The following is a 23,818-nucleotide window of genomic DNA, read 5'->3' on the forward strand; positions in this document are numbered from 1 at the left end:
CGTTGTACTACTTTGCATACATTCGTTTGTAGAATTCTTTATCTGCCTTTACGGTTAGTTTCTTTCTTCGTTCCTTTTAGTGTAGCGTGACTGACTTTCTATAACTGTCAACTGTGTTAAATCATTGTTCCTTAATACTTTCAATTGGTGCTCCTTCTCTTTATGTACATACGATATACACATTTATGCATATGTATCTTTTATTTATTGCATATAGTCTTCATTTTCATTGTCTTTAATTAGACAATTATTTACTTTCCCTATAATTGCATTCTGTTTTTAATCACTCTCATCGTACATTGAATGTACGGTATCTTGTGATTACTTATGGAAACGAACCAATTAGTTTCACTTAAAACCAATTTCGATGCAATGACAAGACAACGCACCGTATCCAAGCCTTCCGCGGACAGAAAGTGAATGTTTACTTCATTTGTTTCACATTATGATTACTACATACTTTACCTACCTACTTTCTCCAGCTAGTGACGACAACGTCTTCGCTCAATGTCCCTAGTAACATGTTGTTAATAGTTTGCAGTTCTTGTTTTTGTTTAGTTCTCCGATGCATGTAAGTATTAAGATTCGTGTTCAATTTCCTAACTTTCTACTACATCTCCAGCCGTTATATCAATGAAGTATGGATGCGTTAATCTTGAGTATTATAAACACGATACCCAGTAAAGTAAGTAGATGCACTTTTGACATTGTAGTGACAGGGCCACGTCCAGTGACCGCATTATACAGCTGAGCGGTGCAACGTGACAAACGCTGACGGGAGCATCGGCTCGGATTCGCGCGGGAGTGGCGGGAAGCGACCTTGACGTATGCGTGTGCCGAGGAATGAATCACTGCAGCGAAAGTGGGAGAAATGCCGCGCCCCGCGCCCGCGCCGATTACTTTTACTTTTGTAAGAGTGGCGCAACCGACGGCGGCGCCGCAGCGCGCGCGCCACTCGCCCGGCGCACGCGGCCCGCAGCGCCGTCGCGCCGACGCACGCGTACCTACCTCCCGCGAACTTGTGACTGTGCCCGGATTACAGTGAACACATAGTGCTTACACCCTGGATTGAGTTACCAGTTACAAGCTGTTTCAGTGAAAGTCGAACCATTGAGCAATTCGCCGATAACAGTTGTGCAATTAGCGCGCGGAACTCGCGCGCGGCCTCGCACTCTCCCGGAGGAAGCGTGTCGCAAGCAGGGAAGTGGCGCAAGCGCCAGGAAGCCGCCGCGTGCGCTCCCGCGCACACCGACACCCTGGATTGCTCCGACGATATCGGAGTCGCACCTAGCGTAGTCCCTCGGTAAGATTTCTCCTCAAACTTTTCAGCAGTCCTAGTAAGTACGTACTTGCACGTGAACATCGAGACCATCCTGAAATCGTAGCTGCGTAGCTATAATCGTAAATAGAGCGGCATTAACCGGAATAAATACCACAGAGCTGAACGCGGGATGTATCCCGCGTGACAAATCTATCTAATCGCTAGAGATTGCAGTGAAGGGGACCTAATGGCATCAGCACACGCAAAGTGATCTATTACTAACGTCAGTGACTGAACTTCGTTCGGGTGTCGGAAACGCAACAAATAAAGAAGTGAAATATCCAAGGACAATACAACTTTCAAGTGATTTCGCGCGCGGCCAACAATAAAAACTTCGTAACGCGCCTGCGCAACCTCTCGGTCTCACTTTCGACTTCTGCGCGAGCCTCGCTTGACGAGCGCTTTCAATAACTATTACAAAACCTTCGGCATGTCGAATTTTCTTTCGAAAGTTGAACATTGGCGGTACCTTAATTTGTTATGATTGAAACCTTGCATCTTTTCGCTGTGGACTGCATTAATGACTTTGTCGAGCCGTGACAGAAAATCATGCTCGTAAGCTTTGCATTCCATTGCCGGCGAACCGTTCACAGGCATTAGTGGAAAAACCTTGCAGTCTCCGTGACCACAGTGTACGGTCATTGAGTTGGTCCCATTACAAACAGCACGTTTCAAGCAACTGTCATCATTAAGTAGAACTGAAAGGAACGCGGCCCAAGGCTAGTTGGATAACGAATTTTCGTTTAATATTAATAAATGGCAGCCAGGGCCGATCGTGACGGATGCAATGGTAGATGCGGATGCATTACATTCGATTGGTTCGATCGGAACACTTTCACGCAGGCTATAGCCCACCGACACGTAACAGAGATAACCGAAACCAATCGCAATGGTACGCAATGTGATACTCAATAATATATAATAGACGGTTGAGAACACCGCAATCGGTTGAAAATCAATTTGATTAATTTTAATGGATTTCTTAACACGAGACATGCGATTCGTAAAGAAACATGTTATTCATTTAGCTACATCTATTATCTGTATTGTTCAAGAATAAGTTTATAATTTGTTGACCTTGAACGGACTTCTGTCTTTCATACGTGTCTTAAATGAAGCCTTAATTTTTTAGAGATGACTGAATGTAGAAAAATGTTGTTGAATATAAAACATAGTACTTAACAGTCAAGTACTTTCATTTCAAAGGCGAATATGAGGGGGCGCGACAAATGTCAGGATTTGTGATAAAGATCGTGATTCGCTAGTAACAAAAGTACAATGCATTTTGGTTTAACTTTCGCCCGGTGAAATGTTGAGAAAGTTTTGGACAGATGTCTACAGACGTATCTCGGATGACTTCATCCTGATTTCACAAACTTTTTAAGGTAGAAAGATGTAGGTATGTTCGGTAACCATTGTTTTCGTAATGTCTTTTACTTATAAGAACCTATACGACTTACGCTTCACGGTTTTATTGGAAAGTAAAGATATATCATCTGAAAATTAAATTATTTTTTTCGTATTTAAACCGCAAATATTTGTTTTTTTCGAAAAAGCCAAGTTTTCGGGTGACCGTTGAAAACACAAACATACGCGATTTTATATCCAAAAAAATAATATCATTTCCCAATGTGCAGCAATCGCGAAAACCTAAAACTTTGATATATATACTTATCATTACTCATAATTGAAAGTTTAGTCCCGTTTCAAACTTTGTACAAACTGTTTACCTAAATGTTACCTAGTCTTGAAGGTTTCCAAAAATGGTTGCAGTGTTTTTTGAATTGAACAAAAGTACCAAAATACGTAGCCACAATATTTTACTTTCACTTTAACATCAAATTACCTAATAACATCAGCTACTATATATCAACCACAGCCCACCAGAAAATCTCTAATCAAGCGTATAATGAAAGTGAAAAACTGTTTACAACCGCGCACAAGGTTCAATTGTTCATATTTCACATTATTACTAGTATTTAGTTCATAGAGAGGGCATTTTGCAAAACCATGAATAGACCATTGTTCTGCAATACGTATGAAAAGGCCTGTTACTAATAGTGTGATAAATGGGATAGTTCTCCACAATGCCAGTTCAGTAATGGCTAATAGACAATATCGACTATAGATACCCTTCTAATGATATCGTGTTTCCGCATCAAAATTATCGAGAATAACATTAAACATGTCATAAAACTCGTCAATATTCACAGCAAAAACCCTCTCAAGCAAAGAAAAACAAAAGAACAACACATTATGATCACCATGGGAGCCTCTCACTATATTGCAAAATAAAGTTTCAATAACAACACTTTTAATTAAATTAAGAGTCAAAAACAAGAGACAATTAAGATAATTCTCACACAAGCCTTCAGTATTTATGTAAGTAGTATCTTTTTAAGAAATTCCCCGAGTTATCCAATCTGAGCATTCATTAGACAATGAGGCTGAGGAAATGAAAGTGGAAAGCTGTTACGAAAACGGATCGAGTTGCTTGCGCCCGCGCCGCGTCGCATTAACGCTACAATGTGTTATTAAGCAACAAGCTGGTTTTGCTTCTACTGTTTTTATACATACATTAATATTTTTATGATATGACTGAGTGTGCCACCTAATGCCGTATCAATTGCTTTGTACCACGTAATATTTTCCTTGTTGTATTCTATTATTACGAATTTAGATTGATTTTATGCTATCAAAACTAAAATTAATTGGATTTAAAAGTATTAAAGTAATTTAATAAGATACACAGGTAGTCAGTTTCGTATTATTCAATGCATGTGCTCACATTTCAATCACAAAGTGATTGGTTTAAATTACAAGTCAAACGCTATGAGTTTCTTTCTCTTGGAAAGCGATTTCATTTCTCATGTTAATGAAAGTTGTTCACTCATTACTTCGGCTGGTAATAACAAGCATATTAGCAAGTTCTCTAATGACCCAGTTTCTGACTTCTCCGGGTACAATTGCGCCACCAGGTTCCGACCACCCACGCCAAATACGTGTCAAATTGCTAATACCATTATCAGCTTCAATTGCATCATCGTCGTCATCGACAGTAATTATTGTTTGTCCACTCGGTCATGCTTGTGCTTGTTATAACAATAAAGCTATCTGCTTTACTCATTAACTATTAACTAGGTTAATATTTGATCTCAACCTGCTGACATTTGTTTTGTTTCGCTTCCCATATTAGAAAGATTTATAGTATCAACAAGATCATGTTTAAAATAAACACTTTATATGGAAGCATCGTTTATTCCGCTGACTCCATCAAGTAGGTAACAGCGGCGTAGGCGATGGTGGTATACATTGCAACGTGCCGATTTGAATCCAAGGTCTTTCCTAGTGGAAGAGAACGGAGTTTCCTGCGCCGCCTATCTCTGCGCACACCGACATTCGCACGTGCACGCACACGCGCCCACGTGTCGCTATTCTTTGTGTTAAATCTTTCCTAGCTACCGTACCGTTGCGAGGCATCTTCTTTTTGTGCCGTCCTGTGGCGTTTGATGTCGGAGCCTCCAAGCGCTTCATTATATAGGCGACGGGCGATGCGCGCGCTCGCAGTTAGTGTGTCACTGGAGCCGGCGCGAGAGGTGGCCTGCAAGGACTGTACACTGACTGAGCCGCCGCCAACCTTTTTTTCCGTGCGTGCGATGTTTTCACTTTCGTCATTTTGACTGGGCCAGTTTAATTTGACGTCGCTCGCGCACGGACGTGCCTAGAATCGGACGTTGTGTTATCCTGTGATCGTTGGTGCCGCGGATTGTTTGTTTTCTATATTTTTATGTGGAAAAGATGGCTGTGATATAGTGCTAAATAATGTTTGATAGCAACATTCTTTTGAATTTCTACAATGAGCTTGTGAATAGAAATGCTTTGCAGTTGGCGAGGTATGTTTTGGTTTGTTTACTATTATTTTGTGTGCGAGTGGGTGGGACAGTAGGTAGTGAGTGCAGGGGCAAGGGGCGCGGGCCGCGGAAGAGGAGAGGCCGGTGGATGGTGGCGCATGCGGTGGGATGGCCGATGGTCGGCACAACCTTGTGTCTAATGAACGCCGTGTGCGCTCCATCCGCCTCTCGCCTTCGCCTCGAGGCTCGCTCGTCGAAGAGGTTAATAGGTTCACATTAGATGGTGGTTTGCGAAATCCACTGAGCTCAGCGTATGAACTATGCGCCGCTTTTCCGCGGCTAGTTTCGCTCGTATTCGACAGGCTAATGCATTAGTGCTTAATTACCTAAAACATTAAACCAATTCTTCGAAATACCTTGATAAATTTCATTAAATATTATGAAATTACAAGTAGGCAACTTTGCGACTGTTAACACTGGTATGGTTTCAGTTCGAATTTCACTTTTGATTGCTCTTGCATAAAATTAGATTTCGATTCAACTTGCTAACTCAGAATAATTTCACAATAGTAAAAGTTAGCTGTTGCATATACCTTTTTGTGTAATAAATATTATTCGAATTTTGAACATAATGTTTTGGATTAGGTAAATACAATATCAATTACGGTTTATGAATAAACCACAAATTTAAACTAATAGTCCTTAATATATGTCAGAAACGCATCTTCAATTATACAATTTAATAATCGATTCGTGGTCAAACAACTCACATGTAACTATTTAAAAGATATACGCAACAGATACAAAACATTATAAAACTCATTTAATTTTTTTAATGAAGAACATTACGGGTTTATTTTAAAAATAAACAAATTAACGATTTTAAATGTTTAAATAAAGAAATATTCGAAAATATGCCGAAATCCAATCCGAAATTAGGAAATAAACATTTTGGACTTTTAAGGCGGAATACACATCATCTAGCAACATTCAAAAAAACTAATTTTATATAGTAAATAAGGCCATTTCAACTGTTACAATGTTTCGACGAAATACCGACCTTGATTTCGAGTTAATATGTATTGAAACAAGAATGATGCGTAGATAGTATCAAATTTAAAAAATTAAAGGTTCGCAGCCAATATCTACGTAGAATTACTAATATCACGCGATAACACTGTGTATGTTACTAACACGATTAGATTCTGATTTTCGCCTTTATTTATTTATTTAAAAAAATACCTTTAATGTATCGTATCTCTATCTCTTTATCGAATATCTGACTAGATTAAGTACTTCTATTCCAATAACGGGACTTTCGAATAATCTAGTAAGTATACTTAAATTTTTCCGTTATTTTTCTAATGTATATAGTTTTTGACGACCTCGGTGAAGTAACGATTTGCACTGAACCGATGAAAGAGCCAGGTTCGATTCCCGATAGAATCAGTTCTAACCCGTATAGACAATAAGAGAGCTTACCGTAAAATAAAATATTAGAATAATATGATGTACGGAGTACCCAGTTTCACTCAAAAAACCAACTACGGGCTTTACATTGCTATATAATTTCCCAATGCTTTCTGTGTAACTGCCGCCTACAGCCTCTCTGAAAAACTTAAATATAAGCCTGATATCATTATTAACACAAAGTAGTGGGAGTATTTTCACAAAAATAATTGAATATCGTGGTGGTCAAACATCTTGACATTCATTATACTTAAAAAATTTAGTCTAAGCTGCTAGCGGCGCGGCATTCATCACCTAGGCAAATACATTACAAGTTACAAAGAAACAAATAAAATAATAATAATAATAAAGAACATACAAACAAAAAATAATAATTACGCTAATGTAACTCATTAATATTAAGTAAATTCTCGCTATTTATAATATTAATAATCATAGTATCAATCTCATCTGCTGCTTCTAAATATCGACAACATACTGACAAAATCAAAATTCTAAACGTTTATTTATTAATATAAGCACTACAGCACAAAGAAATGCAGTGACAACTTTTATATGCGGTACAATTTAAATAATGTACTTGAAGGGGTTAACAAATGAATTTTTGTAAATTCGTTCTGGATAGTGCTCCGAAGTGAATTCTTATTATAGTTTTGTAAATAATTATTAAAGCCTTTCTGCATAAATAAAAAATCCACTTTTTCGTATGTTTTGCTTCTATTTGGCAATCATAAATAGATCTTAAATATTATAACAGTAATTACCACAAACGCGTGGTCGACTGTTCGACTCACGAAACTAAAAAAAAATTCGTTAAAATGTTAACTACAAACTATTAAAATACGAAGGTCGACCTCAGTGAAGATAATCTCGATCAGATTGAGGATATCCTTAAAAAAGGTCAGATCAAGAGAATAAACGATCGTGTGTGCTAAGACTAGGGAAGCAAAAGAGACATGTCACGACCACAGCCTAATATGGGCTGAGATGTATAAAAGTTTGATTGGACTAAGAATAATTGTAACTTTTTTTATAAAAAAAGCGATCTCAAAAGTTTCTGGAATTACCTACATCTATTTGCCAAGTTTAATTGAAATCGGTTACCGGAAAGTGCGCGAAACCGGATTCATCCCCTAGTTTACCACCCGTACAGGTGGAACATTTTCTTCAAATTTAAATACGACCAATACCGAGGTACCCTCTTTCCAGCAAACAAAGAGTTATCAAAATCGGTTCACAAATGATCCGGATTATCATCACACTAAATCCGGAGTTATCGCGTAACACATACAAAAAAATACGGTCGAAAACCACCTCCTGTTTTTGAAGTCGGTGAAAAAATGGCTAACTAAGCATTTTCGTATTTACAAAACGAACTGTGTCTAAGTTTAAGCAAGAAATCAAATTAAACTTTTAATTTACTTCGTAATATCTTACTGAAACTTGGGCAAAATTCGTTTGGTGAGTAGGAAAAACTTTCTTAGCGCGCCATTTTTGCGTAGTTCAGAACAAAGTTCGTGTCATAATTCTCAGGCATAGTCTCTGCCTTGCAACGCTGTCAAAAAGGCTAATAACTTATTGCCATAACTACTATATTTTGTGATTAATTAACAACATGATTAAATATATTGATTGTTGATAATTTGGCTATGACGTATGTCCACTCAATGCGCCTAAATAAATCAATTAACGTTTAATATTTTACATCAAAACTTAATGCGTCGAAACGAGATTATCAGTTTCGCATAAACAACAATACAATGAAATAAACAAATAATAAAAATATTACGACGATAACAACGTTACCAAGCTTCCGTGTGCGAGAATTCCACAATTTATCACTTACACGCGCAACTAAACTAGTTTTTCCATCTTTATTTAGTCTAATTAAAGGGCTGTTTGCTTTTATTCAAATTATCAAGCCATACAGGGACATATTTAGGTATGGACACTTAAAACCCCAACTCTAGGGCATCGGCACAAATAGCGCTTCCATAGATTCCGCTTAAATATACATTATGTCATCCCTTTAGCTATTATCTCATAAATATTAGAAACATTTATAATGTTTGCTCATTTTGATAACTCAGTAGCAACAGAGCTCCTTGTGAAAGAGATCGTCCAGAGAAGTACTGCCACTTCAGTCACTTTACCTATTTCTGCATTCAAGCAATAATGTATGCATTCCTGTTCGTTCCGGTTTTGAAGGGTAAGGGTACCGGTGAAATTACGGGCTCATAGGGCTTGTCAACTTGTATCAGGATGACGGGCGCAGTGGCAGTGCCCCTGAGATCTTTGCGGTTTAAAGCTCTGGGTGGCACTGCAACAGTTATGAACAGACGTGTTACTGAAGACCACTGTCACTTGATGTTATACAAAAAAACACAAAGTCTCACCTGATCTAAAATATATTTAATTTTAAAGGTTTGTTTCTAACAGTGTTATTGGGCGCTAAAGGCGGTTCTGCAGTTATGACAAAGACCATAATATTTATCCTATAACTAACTATAAAGACACGCATAAAAGGTATTTAACTAAAAATGTACCAATGGGAGCTTACTTATAACAATTTGTAGCGATGAGTAGACCTATCTGCGAACTGTATCCCTATTCACAACAGATGCTAAGTGTGAAAAAGTTTGTTCAAGGAAGTACTGCTGCCTATTTCTGCCGCCAAGCGATAATATGCTGGTGAAATTACAGGCACATGGGACTTGTCAACTTATATCTCAGGATGACGGGCGCAGTGGCAGTGTCTCTCAGATGTTTGCGATTTGAAGCTCTGAGTGGCACTGCAATTGTTATTAATAGGTGTGTCGCCTACCACCAGATTCACGACTTGTTCTTTCCATCACTTGATATCATTACATCGAAATTTTCTTCCGTATTTGGCGAACTCTATACGCTAATAGTTTTTTTTTATAATATCAAGTGATGGGACAAACAAATGGTGTGCCTCATGGTAAGCTACACGCCTGTCCATAACAAGTGCAGTGCCACTCAGAGCTTTACATCTCAAAGATCTGAGTGGCACTGCCACTGCGCCCATCACCCTGAGACATAAGTTGACATGTCCCATGTGCCTGTAATTTCACCGGTACCCTTACCCGTCAAAACCTGAACGCAGTAATGCTAACACTGCTTGGCGGCAGAAATAGGCAAGGTGGCAGTACTTACGTGGACGAACTCTTTCACAAGGAGCTCTCCTACTACTAAAATTAGTTCGCACTGTGAGCGCTAGATGAGGAGGTTCCATTTGCCCCGTTGCACTGGTACTCATAGCACAGGGAATTCCCAACTATAAGACCAAGTAATCGACGTGGTTGCCTAGCACATCATTAAATCCCTCAGAAGTAACAGACAGACACTTACAGTACTACTTTCCATGAGATTTAGTCGAACAATGAAAAAATAGCTAAACGCTTCTACGTGACTCAAGTCATATTCAAAATGATTCCCTTATTCCTAGGTCTATACTGACCGCAACTAAATGCAACTTATAAACAGGTCACGCTATGATTCAATTGTCTAGTAAACTCCAGTTTCCTGGTAAAACGTAGTAAATACTATGAACTTATTAATTCAATGTAATTAGAACAGTTTTTATAAAGTTGCAAGGGGGAAAAAAATGCAAATCTTCCGTCATTTTGTAACCTATTGCGAATGTTGTTCTCTTTATAAACTTGTCTGTTATTGATGATTAGTATTAGAGAAACTGGAATTACGACATTTAAGTGGGGAGTGAAACAATTGTAAATATAGCAAGATATAGTTACAAACTCGAAAGCAGTACTTGTTCAACATACCAATACATTGTCTATGATTTCAAAGTGTACGAATGTACATGCATATCATATCCAATAATTGCCTAACGGTTTGTTGCTCAAACAGTTTTAAGAGAAACACTGACGAATGAAACCCTCCAAGCAGAAATTTTCCCAGAATATTTCAACATACGTCATAACTTTGCTTTAAAACATAGCTGTGTTCTCAGAAACTAGGTTTACAGCGTACAGACGCAAATATTTCTAAAACCCGAAACACAAGTAATGTGCACCTACTCAATACGATTTCGAAATCGGCATTTATTCCTTCGTCTACATAAACAATTCCAAGAAGCACAAAATTAGCCAGCGGTACGGTCCTGACAACAGAGAACGTCTCCAATTTATCGTTCAATGAATTTCTACATCGCGTTACATTCGACATTGAACTGAATTAAAAAGTGTTATCAGAGGGCCGATAGGCGTCAATAGCGTTAAGTAATTGTGAAACTGCCGAACTATCTGGACAGCGACCGTAGAGAGGCCCGCTGACATCTTTTCTTTCAGGTTTAATTATTTTTAAATCGTATTTTAATGCACCTTTATCACCCCGAACGCAACTGCCGCTCTCTATTAACACACTTAACGAGCTCCAATTCAATTAGACAGTCTATCCGTAGAATATGCGATTGTTTCAATGACATCACAACCTTAAATTTTACCTGCAAAAAAGAGTGGACCAATTTGAATTCAATTTCTGAAGGTGCCACTATTAACATTGAATGACTCAAGGTCGAAAAAGCCTTGCTATTTTAGGTAGGGCCATAAAAAACTTTGAACGTGTAACAAGGACTGGCAGTTAGCTCATCGCCACAAAGAAATCATTGTGTACGTATAGGTACAATACAATTTTAATGGCTGCTGTCAAAATTAAATTCCAGCCCTTTCTTATTCCCGTTCACGGCACCAATTACCGAAGGACGTTGGAACTGGGTCACTTCGGAAATAGTTTATTGTTATCGGCTAGTCTGCGCACACGCAATGCTCACACGCACGCGCGACTCGCGTTTGGTTTTCAAACGGTTACGCACACGAACAAACCGCAGATCCGATTAGGGTTCTCGCATCCTCCTCACTGGTCCGCCTGTGGAGTTCTCGTCTTCGATCCTGTGTCCTTCACCGTCGAGTTCTTCTTCAATACGGGTGCGCCAGAGTCTAATCACTTCCGCTTTCGTATTTACCTAAAACCAAAAACATACTTTCGTAAGGCCGTCAGGTCAATAAAATTAAAAAGGCATCGAATATATGTTTTCATCATGATATAATTTAATGTTCTTAGAAGTCTCAAAGGCCACATGTTTTGGTCTATTAGTTTTATTACGCAGTTACCCTTGCGTTGAATATTTATCACTGTTAGTCGAATGCTTTCGATAGGGCCTTCCTATATCAATCTATACTAGTGTTAATTACAAGGATATTTCGTTTTCCTTTATTGCGCACTTCCTTTACTTTATATTTATATGCCTATAACACGTTAAGAACTTTATTACTAATTGCAAGTGCATCAGAGTCAACACCAGTCACATTTTCAATGTCAGCTCCTGAACCTTGACCAAGTCAATAAATTAATTATGTGCTGTTGTCGTGAGGAGCAATAAAGTTCCCATCTAGGCGTAAATTCTAATTGTTTTCATGTTTATAGGCAATTCCATGTCCGACAAGTTATAAAATAAGTTGAAGCGTCAAGGCTTTCAAACAATAAGTTGCACACCATCGTACTTTTGGCACACGGCCACACAATGAATAGTTCGCTAGTTCGTAGGTAACGCATAAAGCTATCAATTTGGTCTAGTACATTCAGTGGCTTACAAATCTGCGTTCACATCCGGAATACGGGAGCGAGTGTGAGATCCAATCACACACGCGCACAATTTCTCACAAGTCCCAAAGCGTAACCGAGAACACTCGCACGTGTGTGAGCATTACATTCACACTCACACGACCGTATAAATAAACCCTATAACACTAAAACGGAATGTTCGTGAACGAAAGCAAGCACACGTTTCACGTCAATGTATTTTTAGCGAAATACCGCCGTACGGGTAGGTCAGTTACTATTATGACTGAAAATTTGATAAGAGGCGTTGGCACTATTGCAAGAACGGCTGCGCACTTTTTAATATATTTTCTTTAATCACACTTGTCGCTTTAATTTTCCATAAATTATTTACAATTACAATTCAAAATTTACGGGTGCTGTTAGTTGTTTATCATTGATTCATAACACGCGGCAACTTTCAAACAAGCGTGTTCCATTCTCGACTTCATCGTCACTTACTATCAATTGAGATTGTGGTCCAATTATTGTCGACAGGCAGTAAATAAAATACACCTCAAAAATGTTTCCATTCTACGCCATGTTATCATAAAAGCTATAAATTTTAGTGTTAGAACCTCGTACGCGACCATAGAAAGCATCTATTCTAAATATTGCGCAAAACGGAACGCCATTGTGACTCACCCGTGGTTTCAGCAGGCAGTTACAGCATGATCCAATAGAATAGGCACTTTAGAGAAAGACGCGTTGTATCATCGTCCAATTTAAACTCGTACGCAGTTAAAATTGTTTTTATCCCTGTTCCTTCATGTATTTTATTGCGTTGAATATTTCCTCTTAAAACACACTCGCGTCTCATTGTGTTTGCTATCAACTTACGTAATTATTCGGTTGGATATTAATACAAACCTATGTTACTCATTATATTTTATGGTTAAATTATTTATTGTTGAAATCTGTGTTGCGTGCGACAAAAACAATTGAACATATTGTTTTTAAGGACTAGTTCTCGTAAAAAAGTCGTAAGACGTAATAATACGCAACCTCTTTCGTGTACAATAAAATTTCCAATAATTACTGCTTTTAACGTTGTCTTGTTATTAAACTTCAAATGTTTTTCAACAAATTTTGGCAACTTATGTCTCAGACAGATGGGCGCAGTGGCAGTGCCCGTAAGATCTTTGCGATTTGGCCTGTAACCGTTATGGACTGTGTGTGACTTATTTGTGCCGTCCAAGTGACGGTATCACATAAAAAAATCGGAAAATAAAATAACATTAGATAACTGTTGTACTATCATGCACATGATTGGAAAATTTGGGCTTATTCATGTTTACTAAAACTACGACTCATTATTATCATAGATTGTTCACACCTCTATCAGCTTTATCTATTTTACAATTTCCATTTAAAACAAGCAATTTATAATATAAGTTAAATCTAATTCCTACAAAGTAACTTCAATGATAATAAGTTCTCTGAGATCACCACATAACCTTCGAAAGACCATCGGTATCATTTATAACAAATTCCATCAGACACTTCCTACATGTACCTATATGATTTATTTCTTGGAAAATTTTCTATTACATAAATAAGATGTATTTATATGATATGCATATTATGTGATTTTTTTGTGAAATAACTGCACTATTTTTGTTATAATAAATAAATTCGTAAGATCGAGCACACAGTAAAATTTTCGTCGACCTTGAACCCACGGCTATGCTGCACCGTCGTTTTGCTCTAGCCAACTCAGCCACGGATCTGTTACCGAGTCGTGGAAATTCTCCTGTGTTTTTATTATAGATCTTTGTTTGTTGATCTTGTTTCGGCATTCGTCGCCGCTAGTGACATCTAGTGTGAGACTTTTGAATAACTTTTTCACCGCAGCCGATACCTTTACAGGTATTACAACTGACGCAGACGCCGCTTTTCGATCAAATGTATTTATAAAGATTTTTTTTATGAAGTAACTCCACCAGTTTTGTTATAAATACAAAGATCGAACACACAGAAAAAATTTCGAGAAAGAGAAAGAGGTATCGACTGCGGTTACATCTGATAATCAAAATAATATAGTAATATTGTCAGATTATATATATTTACGTCATTGGTAAGCAAATTATTAATTATATTACAAATTATGGATTATATTTAATATTTTTCTAAAAGACCCTCGAAATTTATCTTCCCTTAATCGGAGACACATGCTCAACAATGTGATGTTTATAGGTGATGCAATAAAAGGTGACGTAAAGGAGCAATAAATGGAAGCCGGAAGTCTTCTCCCTGTACAGGTACTGCCATCGGCAAACCTTATAACGATTGTCAAGCAGCGTGTCTTAAAGACTTGAAATATCTGTGAGCATTATTGCTTCAGGCCTCTGATCTATAATATCCATCTGTTTTGGCTGATACAAAGTACCGTAACATGGACTCCTATAGACGTCTCTCATGAAGGAAGTATTAGCTTTCTTCAATGGCAAATTTAGCCCTTGACGTGCAGTAAAATTGTCACTTCTAGACATAATGATATCTACAATTGGACTTTTGGACGTAGGTTTAGGCTGGAAAGCATCATTATAAGGCGATCTGATATGTCTTGTTGAAATTGAATTTTTGGACTAATGGACTGCTCCTTAACTTTACAGACCCGGACAGACCACTGTCTTCCTGGTCTGACGAGAAGTAATCTTCCGAAATATAGCCTTGCGCTTTGCGCGGCAATTTAGCGCTCATTGGAGGTTTCTGAACGGTTGTACTAGGTGTTGTTAGACTGACAGACATAGATTGTACCCTCAGGGGAGTGATTCACGTAATCAAACCGTTACGATATCGTAACGATTTGGTCGTTGAACTGCTTTTCGTATTAACGTGTGACAGTGTACGTCAACGAGTCCAATTTTAAAGTCGTACGATCCAAATGTCGATAAAGCGCATTCTGGTATATGAATCGAACTTAAATTGACTCTAAACGACAAGTCATAGTTATTCTGCAAAAAATTTGACAGTTCTGTCAATAGACTTTCGACGACTAAATGTCAAATTTCACAATCCAAGATGTCGTTCATTAGTCGTTACGTTTCGATTCTACTGATATCAACGTTCATTCAAGTGATACGTGAACCCATTTTGGATAGGACTTTGATCGAACGACTACGTAACTTGAACGATATTTTGATAGCTTGAACTTACGTGAATCGCACTACTGAGGGACACTGCTTAGCGCCCGTCACCCTGAGACGTAAGTTGACAAGTCCCATGTGCCTAAAATTTCACCAGCACCCTTAACCGTTCCAAAACTTGAACGCAGTAATGTGAGTGAAAGAGCTCTACTGCTACTAGATACATATGTTGGCGAGACATGTGTTGGAGATGTAGGGTATGAGCAAAAATGTAACCTTCATTATGATTTATTATAATAAAACTGCCTCTGTGGCTGAACGATTACCATGCCGTACTGCCACTCAGAGGTTCGAAACCCGGGCCGGGAGAAATATTTGTATGGCCTGCATTAATTTATCTCGTGAATTTGGGTGTAATTTGTGGTTGTCTATGTGTGTGTCCATGGCACCCGCGACACAGGGCTTTCCTAGTGCGGGGCTATGTAGAGTGTGTGCGTTATTATAATGAAATACCATTTTCTACATCCATTTTACATAATTACAACTGTTCTCAACCAATGATATTGTATGTACTTTTGTCCGCTCGCATAACACGATTTGATTGGCTCGTTACACAGAGCGTATACAAACAAGCGTAGGTAGTGTGACTTGAAAAAAGTTTCATATAATAGCTTTAAATTGAACTTATTAAGTTAGTAGGAAGTTATTAGGTTTTTGCGAGAAACTATTTTTTCGGGTCTGAATCGCGTATATTTGCTTTTTTTCTAAAATTTATATTAATATTAGACATATAACTAACTGTACTACCTCAGCCAGCTGTGACCGTGGAACCTCTAAAGAATCCGATACGTAGGTTTGTTTGAAAAACAAAACAAACATACACGATTTGAATCCGAAAAAATAGCTTGATTTCCAAAATTAAATATAGGATGTAAATTTCGGATATAAATCGCATATATTTGGTTTTTTTATTTCAACATTCATGTAATGTGTAGTAAATACTTACTTAAAAGGAATGCTAAACTCATATATTTGCATATAAACATTTTTTTATACAGGTTTCATCTAATTGAATCGATACATGTTTTATAGTCACCCGAGGTCATGTATAAAGAATCCTTAACGATTATACAAGATTTAAATTCGAAAATTTTCACTTCCAATTAGAACAGTACGTGTGAAATAGATTTAAAGGTAAATTTGTAAAGAACTAACAAACATAAGCATGTTTGTGAGTTTAATATTGAAATCCAATAGTCGCTATGTTTGTTTATTTACGCATCTTTCTAGTAAACGGAAAACTTGGTTTGTGTAACCTAATCCAGAGCCGGATAAAGCTTGTAAAATATGTGTAACGAGTAAAATTTTATATTTTTGATCTATTAAAATGATACCGTATTTATAAAAACCGGTTCTAGCGCGTTTACACTTGCAAAGTAGTACTAAGAATGTAGCTGTTACCGGATATAAGTACGTATACTATGTAAAATATATCGAGTTCAAGACGAGTTGTTCTGGTAAGAATGTACTCACACATCCACTTTTACAGTGAATGTTTGAGTATATACTCTTACCGTTATATTTTAACTGATAATAATAATTTATTAATAAAATATACTCCACTTTCCACCGACAAAGTTCTAATTGGAATAAAAAGTGAAAAATAATTAAATACACCATAAAGAAAGACAACGTAAAAACTTTTTTAAAAGTTGACGAAATATTTTTTGGACTCTGTAAAATGCTGACGAAACGAAGTACAAAGTTACAGGTCAAATTTTACTAGAAATGTGTTATAATCTTATCCATGCAGTTTTGTTTGCCACCGCTGTTGTGAAAGATTGCTATCTCGAAAATTATGTACAGTTTGTTGAGCAATCTGTGCTACACTTAATTGAGGGAAACGGTTTAAATGCATTTTTATAACTACCTTATTTATTTTTAAATTATTAAAATGACATTTGTTTATTTACGAGTTATTAGGAATACTTCGGCTAATCCAAGGCAGGAGTTTTTTAATTGCACACATTTTGCGTTTATTCTTGGGTAAAATCCTAATTAAGATATTGTGAATTTTATAACTAATTTGTAATATTAACATTTAATATTAAAGGCTTGCACATTGACAGGGTGCAATTTTAGAAATAAAGCTCAAGAACACAATCCACGATACAAGGTAGTCAAACACGCATAACTTTATATGTAAATATAGCTAGCTAGCTAACCATTCGTCCACAATCTTACCTAATGGAAAGTGAAAAGGCATAAGTAGCATCAATCAACCAAATTGTACCTTTTGGTTGTGTACGCTTTTAGACAGATCTTTTAAAATATTTGAGGCATAGCGCAGTTTCATTGTAAAGCCTACGGTAAAAAAATATTCAGGATAGAGCAACAATTTCGGTTTCTGTAAGATTATTAGTGTGCAATACTTTCCTATCGCGCATTAAAGCAACCGCTATGCTAGTTTCACCGATAAGAAAATACTACAATGTATTTTTGTAGTTTGGTAGGTCAGTTCTATTATTTTATATCACGCTTCGTGTTTTTTAGTATTGCTATAAAATACTAAACACTCAGTGTTTGTAACTATGCTATTTCTTTTCTTACTTACTTAACATTGAACGTTATTTATAAAGTAAAGAAATCAACACGTGGGATTTTGCGCAAGAGATTCTTGGGGTGTACACGCTACGTCGGTATCATTATTTCATGTCAATAGTGTCGTAATAATTCAAGATACCTAAATTTAGACATAAAATAACAACAAACAAAAAGAATCACAACAAATATAATACCGAAGAAATCATCAAAGCGAATGATGAGAAAGCAATAAAACAAAACTTTCAAATCAACGAATTACGAAACCAATGGACACGGAAAGTTAGCCGTTGATACGGAAGCGGTTAACAAGGAACAAATTCATCTGCACGGCTATCTTTCGTCGTTCAAGATATTTGTCTTGCCTGATAAGTGAAATTGGGACGGAGACTGTATTGTTACAACCCAACTTTGCTTAATCGCAAAGATACCACTTTTTCACATTGCCACAATGAAGGAGATATCAGATAAGCCACCGTGGGCATGAGACGTTGTTACCGTTCTCTTCGAAATATAGAAAGAAAGGATATTATAACACATATGGGCTATTGATATAACAAAAGACCGAGAACACACCACGTACCTACTAGTATATAGTTTATAGAGAAGTACTCACGCTGATATAAGCCGACTCAGACTTCCATTTACCACAGTTATGACACATCACTTTCGCTTCAACCGCTCTCATAAACATCTAAGAGGACGTTATAGAAACCAGTACAGTATCTCGTGTAGTTGTTTCTGTATTAAATTTAGTTGTGTCAATTTAAGTAACTTATACGCTTATACAATCTATTGTCGTTTTGTCTCTCAATTAGAACAGGTTTAATAGTACAGATTGCTGAGGTAGAACCGTCACTACACCACAGTGAGACTTTCTATGACTATAGTACATTGTATCCATAAAGTGAGGTATACCTTTTACGCAGTATTACTATACGCTTACTAAGTGCCAAGAAATTATCCTCAGAAAACTACGTATTATTCATGATAGCATGTTCTCTTCTTGCCAGTCACGTACGGTTGATAAATTGGAATTTCCTTTTTTAATTTTAACACTTGCGTCGACTGTAGTTAAATTTGAAAAGAGGAAAAATTCCGAGAAACTTCTATTTGTTGCTTTGTAGAAACTACGTGTTGAAACCATTGTTCGTTTGTCAACAAAGTACGTATTTTCGTAAATGGGTCAAATCGTAACAGTGACAATGACTGATTTACCCATATTCCTAATTACACTCTTATTGAATTTCTAATTATTATGCATTAATGCCATTCAACACCAGTAAGTAAACAAAGCGTTAGAAATGGACACAGTTGTCTTAAGCTAGTACAATCTGTCTTATTTAGTTGCAAAAGAACGTCTTAACTTAGATCGAAATTACCCCAAAAAATCACGTAACGGTGATGGGCGTAAAAGTAAGGAAATCAAAACTGAGTCGCTACAGCAGTTACGTCTGTGGATTACGTAAAAGCCTTTCGTATACTTTCTCTGTCAGCAAAATTTAGCGTGGCCAGTTATGCAACGGTACGAAATGGCAGCCGACTAAATTTCATCATTTCGGCAATGGAGAGAAGATCGCTACGTATATGGAAGTGAGCGTGATGAAATAAGAAATGTGTGTGGATGCAAGCATATTGTTTGAGAGTTATCAATGTAATTTCAAATGGAAAATGGTTTACTCACTTTGGTGACAGTGAATACAAAAACAATTACAAAACTAATTACAACATGTATACGAAAAAGTAGACAAAGAAAACAAAGCTATAATCACATTGCTCATCGCGGAAAATCCAACGACACCTAAACAAAATAGCCCACTTTCATATCAATAATACGTTCTGTCTCTTTATGAGTTTCTGCAAGAGTTGCTTGAATTGAATGATTGAAATTCCAAAAAAACCGCAGGAACATATTTCGCCAGGCACTTTCGCCTCACGAAATACAAATTACGACTAGTTTGCTAATCGACACCCCACCGTGTTCTCACTTTTCAACGTGTATCGGAGACGTTAATTGGTTTGAATATTCTTCCTCTTATTGAATTATTAAGTCAATAGAGATTTATTAGCGTTCCTTACTAGATACTAATAAATTATGCAAAACGTCTAGCAACCGTGCCCTCTTAGAAACCGGTTTTTGTAACACAACCTGCAGTTAATAAAAGTGCATGTAGGAAACGTACAATTAGCTATTCGTCATTAGAAAATAAAATACAATTTAATGTATTGTAAAATGTTACCCCGTTAAACACCTAATTGCGTACATTGTTTACTTGGGGAACGCAAAATGTTTGTTTTAAAAATTATTTACTTGAGTAGTTAGTGAAGGAACTTTCTAAAAACTGCTCGAGTGACCTTGAAATAAAACGCTGTTTTGTAACCGCGGTCCACTCGCCGGCGCTACCTCCCCCCTCTATGCAATGTGCCCGCGGATCTACGCACGCTCCACTACCACATGCGCATGCGCCTGTGCCAGTGTGCGCGCGGAGCACACATCCGCGTGCACGCACTCAACCAAACCAAGCATGTGTGAGTTAACCAGTCGAATGTGTAGAAAGGAGTGGTGAAAAATCTAGTCCGGTTCCACAGCCTTTCAACATTACAAATTTGATTGCTTACGCTTAATAGGTTTCTTGCGTGATCGAAAAAAGAAAGAATCATCGTTACAAAACTAAACCAGGAATGAAATGAGAATGATTGTCTAGACAATGACTCATAAAACGACATTTTATTGTATGGCGTGCCATTTACGTCAACAAAAGAACACGGGAAAAACACAGAGAAAAGTTTTACGTACATTTTTTTTCCGGTAAATCAGAGTCTCAACGATTCCATAATAAATTAACCTTGGCGTTCTCGCTAACCAAGAGTCAAAACACGACTTAAAATTCAGTGAGTTTTGAAATCTTCGGCTACCTAATATGTGAAATCCTTGAACATGAGTATGTGGGTCATGACCAGGTTCCAATATGTGTCTCATCGTTTATTAGCATAGAGCTGCGGCTCGCGGCAATTTGTTGCGCAACAATGTTGACTTTCATCCTGAAGGTCAAGTGCCATCCTATTTCAAAACGGACCTTGGTCGGCACTCGTTTACCTCTAACCGTTTGTAGACAAGCCAATAAACGGAAGCGATTTATTCTGCTCATCGATTCTACTTGCCGCGCGTTTGTTTGGTCATTCCAACAGCCATAAACTTGTTTATGTAGCGAACTAGGCATGAAAACGAATGCCTACATCTATACCAACTTAGTTAGATTTAAAACACCAACCTGCTCCAAGGTCAACTAATATCGCAGCGTGAGAACCGCCTCTATATAGGCGATTTAATTCATCGTAATTTGTTGTAATAACACAATAGATATTCAAATGACTGCCGACAATCAAATCCGACCTTTTCTTATACACGTTCTTTATAAATAGTCATCTAACTGGCGTTGTGATCGCAAAATGTCGAACACGAACTCGATTTGTTTCCGAACTTAAACCATTGCGAAAATGCAGAAATGCGCCCGAGGCGGTTCTCTAGACTTCGTATCTCGTCGCTGTAGAATTTCCTTGCCGAGGAAATCTGCTAGCGCGATGTCAGTTTCGAAACACATTATTTAGCGTCACAAATTCTATATTGTATGAGCGAGTAGTCTACTAACTCTGTTTACAGCGCAGTTGTTTGCATTGTCAGTTAGCAAGTATCTGGCACAAGGGATCGATCGTCAATCAAACGCAAGGTGAGAGTGTAACTGTGAGCTATTTTAGCATCATCGAAGGTAAAACACATTCGCGCTTTCGACCCAAGACTCTCCCAACGATGTCACTTATAAATAAATACAACTGACAGTGCCAGCCGGCGAACCAAACACGGCGAAATGCCTACTTAATGTTGAAGCCGATGATGCAATAATAAATTTCACACAGGCAATCGCCAAAGGTCAACTTAATTTAAGACATCCCGAACGATGCGACGATACTCGGATCGAATCATAACTCTATCTGCTAACAAACAACAAAATAGATATTTCAGCAAACAATGTTACTGATTTTTTTTGTAATATCGGTCAAAAAAGTTACCACTAACAATAATCTTGTTGACTCACGCCAACATTGATTTTTCAAATTTAGGCATTTTCTTATTTGTCATATAATAAATAACAAGTCGCAAAAGAAAATTATCACCGATAAGCTTATCGACTCAGATTCCCATTAACCATATAATAGTAAACAGCTTTGAGACATGTACGCACTAAGCGATGCGGAAATCTGCAAAATATTTGGTTCCCGTCAGACAAGGACGTTTTAGGATGAGCCACAGGCAGTCGAAACGAGTGTCGCCATTCTGAATGAACTGGTATCTGCTGTGGTTCTGACATTACATAATGGTGTAGCATGTGTCGGTGTGCGCAGTCTGTACGGGCACTAAGCATTTCTACCGAAGGCCGCAGCACAAAGCGTGTGGCGTATCGCTGCCACGCGCGCCCCGCGGTTTCCTGTTTGACAACTATCGACTGACATCACTATCGCTTTCTGCCATACTTTGCGCGGCTGTTAGAAGCTTGTAAAGGGGTCTGCCCTGTTGCTAAGTACCTTTGTGAGTATTTGTCATTGAAGTCATGTACTGCCGGCATTATTATTACCACTTCTCAGTCTCATAATTCAGTCTTCTTCCTCATTATTAAATTATTCAAAACGCTCGTTTCTGTATGTGTATTATATCATCCTAAAGTCATCCAGCGTGGTTAATTACCGGCATTAACATTTCGTAATTGATAGGCGCGAAGTGCTGGGTTGTTTCTGTCGCGAATTTCAGCATGCATAGAAGGAGCTTTGAGATGGAATGAGACAATTTAATTTAGACAATCATATCAGTATTTTAAATGGAGCATAAAGCTGTTCGTGAGCGTGTGAATGTAGATTATAATATCGAATGCGATTGTAGCGGTTGCGCGGGCGCAGGGGAAGGGCCGAATGTTACTGAAGCATGCTGCGATGTGGCCTGGATACCTCACAATCTAATCATTTACTACAACTCTTGCCTTTGTGATTTATTGCTTTGTCCACATATTACATTATGCCACACATTTGCATAATGCACAATTAGCTTCCAGCGCTTCCATTTAATGACTTTTCGTATGTTTTTTAATTCGAATTTCGGTAAGTGATTTAAACATCAGTGAACACAGGAATTTTTGATAATTATACACATATTTTATGTTAAAGTATAGTTTTTTATATTAATTATAAAACAAAGATCTAACAACCGGCTGGATTCGAACCCGCACCAGCAGTATACCGTGCCTGACTACCGTAACTGAGCTACGGAGCAAACCAGCAGATCTTAGGAATATTTCTTTGCTTGTTGCAGATCTTTGTTTTTGATTTTTAATCTTTTTGCCTTTATATTAATAATTACAACAAACTAGTGGAGTAATTTCTCAATAAAAAATCATGATAGTAAAAGTCGTGATATTTAATAAATTTAATATTTATTCTACTTTTTTTGTAACTATTTTTGGTTACTCAATTATTTCGGACAAGACAAAATGACATCTAGGAGCACGAACTTAGCTCCCAAATTTAAGAAGATGAACTATTAAAATACATATTTAAAATAAAGATAATTGCTACAATTTTCCTGATAAGCACTAGATACCTTACATTGCCTTTGAGTACACATTGTACTCGAAGGCAACAATTAAAATCAACCCATAGTAATAGCCATAAAAGTATACTGACTGACATTATTAGCGGCCAATCTCGGAAAGTAATTATCAACCTAATGTTATGTTACGCTTATATTTAATTAACTTGTCATTGCTCCACTGGTAACTGGTGACAGCGAAGGTGGTACA

At 37.5% G+C, this 23,818-nt stretch overlaps 1 protein-coding gene across 2 annotated transcripts in view; it reads left to right on the forward strand.

Annotated features, from left to right (window-relative positions):
- Positions 1-1,031: 1,031 nt before the first annotated feature.
- LOC113229992 (transcription factor Ken) overlaps positions 1,032-23,818 on the forward strand; it is a 40,422-nt gene continuing 17,635 nt past the window's right edge. Inside the window, exon 1 of one of the 2 annotated variants that reach the window (XM_026463697.1) lies at positions 1,032-1,303. Coding sequence is in view for 1 of the 2 variants with exons in the window: in XM_026463696.1 (XP_026319481.1) it covers positions 5,144-5,214 (71 nt within the window). In the remaining variant the exon portion in view is untranslated. Of the gene's footprint in view, positions 1,304-4,281; positions 5,215-23,818 lie in introns of those variants that run through there. The other variant, XM_026463696.1, reaches the window with a different exon arrangement.

Source organism: Hyposmocoma kahamanoa, unplaced genomic scaffold (assembly GCF_003589595.1).
Source record: "Hyposmocoma kahamanoa isolate Upper Pololo Valley unplaced genomic scaffold, ASM358959v1 63, whole genome shotgun sequence".
NCBI lineage: Eukaryota > Metazoa > Arthropoda > Insecta > Lepidoptera > Cosmopterigidae > Hyposmocoma > Hyposmocoma kahamanoa.